Source organism: Rhincodon typus, chromosome 5 (assembly GCF_021869965.1).
Source record: "Rhincodon typus isolate 14 chromosome 5, sRhiTyp1.1, whole genome shotgun sequence".
NCBI classification, from domain to species: domain Eukaryota; kingdom Metazoa; phylum Chordata; class Chondrichthyes; order Orectolobiformes; family Rhincodontidae; genus Rhincodon; species Rhincodon typus.
Window position 1 is genome coordinate 8,054,224 of NC_063336.1, and position 4,838 is coordinate 8,059,061.

The window sequence follows — 4,838 nt, forward strand, 5'->3', positions numbered from 1 at the left end:
GGAGATGTTCGCTGATGATTGCACACTATTCAGCACCTTTCAATCCTCCTCAGATACTGAAGCAGTCCATGCCTGGACATAATACCCAGGATTGGGTTGACAAGTTGCAAATAACATTCACATCTCCCAAGTGCCTGGCAATGACCATCTCCAACAAGAGAGAATGTAACCAATGCCCCTTGACATTCAATGGTATTACCATGGCTGAATCTCTCACTACTAACATCTAGGCTCACCAAAACTAATGCACAAGTACAAGGCACACCATCCAGGGGAAAGCAACCCTGTTGATTGGTAACCTGCTCATCAGCACATTCACTCCCCTCCACCACCAACTAAGAGAAGCAGCAGTGTGTGCCATTTCCAAGATGCACTGTAGCAACTCACCAAGGCTCCTTTGATTACCTTACACTCTGCAAACTCAACAAACTAGAAGGGCAAGATTAGCAGATGCATTCAAACACCATCACATGATAGTTCCTCTCCAAGCCTCTCACCATCCTGTTCCTTCAATGTTGCTGGGTCAAAATCTTGGAGCTCCCTTCTTAACAGCACTCGGGGAATTCCGACATCACATGCACTGTAGTGATTCAAGAAAGCAGCTCACCACCACTTTCGGTGATGGGTAATAAATGTCACTGAAGCTCAAATCCCACAAAGCACTTGAAGAACATGCCACAAAATGAAATCATTTGAAATAGCTTTAGGGTTCCAACTGAACTGTGAGCTGTGATGGCCTTGTGGTATTATTGCTGGACTGTTAATCCAGAGACCCAGGTTCGAATCTCGCCACAGCAGATGGTGGAATTTGAATTCAATAAATATCTGGAATTAAGAATCTAATGATGACCATGAATCCATTGTTGATTGTCGGAAAAACCCATCTGGTTCACTAATGCCCTTCAGGGAAGGAAACTGCCATCCTTACCTGGTCTGGTCTACATGTGATTCCAGACCCACAGCAATGTGGTTGACTCTTAACTGCCCTCTTGGCAATTAATGCTGTCTAGCCAGTGATGCCCTCATCCCGTAAATGAATAAAGGGGGAAAAAAAAGCTATTGGTAACAGGTATGCTTGAGACAAATGGGATAATATCTCAGCTAAGTGAAGAAACTAACGCAAACACATTAGCACGTCTGCTACTCATTTTCCAGCAGATCTCAGCCAATGGTAATACTTTTCTCCTGGACTGGATTTAGCCGTGAAGTAAAGAGTGAGAAAGCCACAAAGTTGCTTTTCATCTCCCAGCTGGATCATTATAATCAATTAGTATCTGGGAACCCACAACAAAACAAATTATAACTTTAAATGGGTTGGAAAGATGTAATGAAAGTATTAATGGATGTACATATGATTACCCACAGTTATACTGTGCCTTCATAGATTCCTAGAATATTACAGCATGGACAAAGACCAGTCAGCCTATCGTATTGGATTTTTAAAAGTGTTACCTAAATAATTCCACACCCTACCCTTTCTCCACAGACATGCACCTTTTGCCATTTCAAGCATCTGTCCCATTCTCATTTGAAAGTTATAAAGGAACCCTCTCAGGTAAAACAAGACAGCTTACTGTTCACCTCCCATTCCGTTCACCTCCCATTCCATTCACCAATGTCCTAACCTGAAGCACTTGATATGGGCTGTGAATTGTGGTGGAAGACTCCACAGACATATTCAAGTACATGACAGCAGTGTTTTACTTTAAAAGTAAGGGAGAGAAATAGCAAGGGGTGGTGGGAGAGTTAGAGACTGGAGCCACAACAACAGATTAGTGGAATGAATGAGATTGGATGCACAAGATGTCCAAAACTGGCTTAGTGACAGGAGATAGATGATGATGGTTGAAGGCTGTGTGTGTGACTGGAGACTGTTGTTCAGTGATGTACCACAGGGGATCAGTGCTGGGTCCCTTATTGGTCATGAAATGTATAAAATATATTGAGGATTATAATTAAGTTTGCGGATGACACAGATATTAGCCAGGTGATTAATAGTGAGGAAGAAGGTCTTATGTTTCAGGAAGATATTGACGGGTTGGTTAGATGGGCAGATCAGGGCCAGATGGAATTTAACCTTGAAAAGTGTGAGGTGTTGCAGTCTGGATGAAGGAACAAGGCAATGGAGTCCTCAATGAATGGCAGGGCACTAGGAAAGCCAGAGGAACAGAGGGATCTTGAGGTGCTTGTCCAAAGATCCCTGAAGGTGGCAGTACAGGTTATTAGGGTAATGAAGAAGGAACATGGAATGTTCGCCTTTATTAGTCATAGCATAGACTATAAGAGTTGGGAGGTTATGTTGGAGTTATACAAAACTTTGTTTATGCCAAAGCTGGAGTACTGGGTGCAGTTTTGGTCCTCTTGTCTGAAGAAAGATATGCTGGCATTAGAGTCAGTTCAGAGAAAGTTCACTTGGTTGATCCTGGGTGTGGAGCGACTATCTTACAGGGAATAGTTGAGTTGGTTGGACCTGTACTCATTGGGGTTTAGAAGAATGAAAGGTGATCTTATTAATACAAATAAGATTCTTAAGGGATTTGACATGGCATATGCAGAATGGTTATTTCCCCTTGTCAGAGAGTCTAAGATGAGATGGAATAGTCTCAGAGTAAGGGACCATCCATTTAAGACAGAGATGAGGAGGAATTTCTGTGCTCACAGGGTAGTGAACCTGAGGAATTCTTTACCGCAGAGAGCTGATGAGGTTGGGTCAAGGCTGAAATAGACAGATTTTTTTGATCAATAACGGAATCAAGGGTTCTGGGGAAAAGACAGGAAAGTGGCTTTAAGGGGATAATTGGATCTGCCACAATCTCATTGAATAGTGGAGGAGACTTGATGGGCTAAATGGCCTATATGTGCTTCTACATCATGTTGGCAACTTACCTCTATGTGGAACCCTCTCTCAAAAGTCTCAATGTTTGCAAGGATTCTCTTTGAAAAGAAAGATTTGATTTCTCTGTATGCCTCCCCTGTATACAGGACAACATGTTTTACAGCTCTTATATATTTGACTTTTGAGTTAGGTCCTATCTGGGAATGCTGGAAATATGGCAGCCAATTTTCTACACTGCAACTTGTTCTTGGTCAATCTGTTTTAATGATGGTGATTGAGGGATAAATATCATTCACAACTTTCAAGCTCTTTTGTTGAAGTACTGCTGGCTTTAAAACAGTCTTTTACTATTGATTAATTATCATCAATTGTAAAAGATGTGGAAGAAAAGCTTTAGGAATAGCACCTCACCCTTTTCAGCCTTCTGGACTCAATATTGAGTTCCATAATGAAAATGGGGACATCAGAAATGAAAACTGAAGATGGAGGAAGTACCCAGAAAGCCAGGAGAAAAAAACTGAGTTAACGTTTCAGGCAGTAAATTCCAGTGAAAAGAGATTGACCTGGAATATTAGCTGTGTCTGTAGCCTTGGATGCTGCCTTCCTCCCTTGCTTTGGTGTTTAAGAACAAGCTGATGTTGTTCATAATTTTATTCAATGCTTCAAGAACCTTGGGCAATTTGCAACATCATTGACACCGATACAAGAACAAAGCACTGCTGAGGCAGGAAAGATGAAGCAGAAGTTCAGAAGGGGAGGCAACACTTATTGGTATTATTGCTAGACTATTAATCCAGAAACTCAGCTAATATTCAGGGGACCCAGGTTCAAATCCTAACACAACTGAGGAAGCCAACAAATGTTTATCTGGAAGACTGAGAATCCACTGATGACCAGGCAATTACCAGTTATGGAAAACCGCCATCTGGCTCACTAACATCCTGCAAGAAAGTAAATCCGCCATCCTCACTTGGTCTGGCCTACATTTGACTCCAGACCCACGGCAATGTTGCTGATTCTCAACTGTCCACTAAAATGACAGAGCAGACCACTCAGTTGTATCAATAATCACTATTGTCTCAATAAAGAAGTGAAACTGGACAGGCCTCCTGGCATCAACCTAGGCACCAGAAAAGACAGCCCTGTCAACACTGCATACCCTTCCTGAAATCTGGGGGCGAGTGCCAAAATTGGGAGAGCTATCTCACAGATTAATAAGCAACAGCCTGACATAGTCATACCTATGGAATCATACCTTACAGACAATGTCTCAGACACCACCATCACTGGAAACGTCCTATACCAGTGGCAGGTCAGACCCAGCAGAGGTGGTGGTGCAGTGGTTTACATAATCAGGAGGGACTCATCCTCGCAGTTCTCAACATTGGACTTCAGACCCCCATCAAGTCTCATCAGGGTAAACATGGGCAAGGAATCCTCCTGCTGATTACCACATTGGCTGATGAATCAATAATCCTCCATGTTCACTTTTGCCCTGTGTCAATAGGATTGCTGCTAGGGAGTGGACTGGAAGCATTGTTCAGGATCATGAACGAACTGATGGTCTCCGTGGAATAAAATTCTTCGTGGGGAGGAAGAATTTGGAAAAGTTGCTGCTAACTGACTCCTCATACCCACGTGACAGCCACAGCTTCTGGCACTTTCCATCCCAGCGAGTCACATGGCTCCAGCAGGTCAGGTGGTCGCGTGCGTCCGCGTCATCCGTTCGGGGATGTCACCGCGTCAGCCCACGACGCCGCGCAGGCGCAGCACCGCCATCCCGAGGCCGCCCCGATGGAGGTCTGGATCCGTCCGCTCCGTCAATCCCGGCTCTCGCTCCTGGTGCTGCCGTCCGGCTCCTCCGGCCTTGAGCTCAAACACTGCTGCTGCCATGGGCAGGTGAGCCGTTCAGCTCAGTGTCACTGTCTGCCGGTGCGGGGAGGGCGGAGCACTTACCGCGAGCCCCCTGCCTCTGGGGCGGGGGAGAGAGGGGGCGCCGGCC

At 44.6% G+C, this 4,838-nt stretch overlaps 1 protein-coding gene across 1 annotated transcript in view; it reads left to right on the forward strand.

Moving 5' to 3' along the window:
- Positions 1-4,838, forward strand: part of LOC125483097 (replication stress response regulator SDE2-like) — a 29,656-nt gene that overhangs the window by 21,546 nt on the left and 3,272 nt on the right. Inside the window, exon 2 of the mRNA XM_048596653.1 lies at positions 4,482-4,735. Coding sequence (XP_048452610.1) covers positions 4,482-4,735 — 254 coding nt within the window. The remainder of the gene's footprint in view (positions 1-4,481; positions 4,736-4,838) is intronic.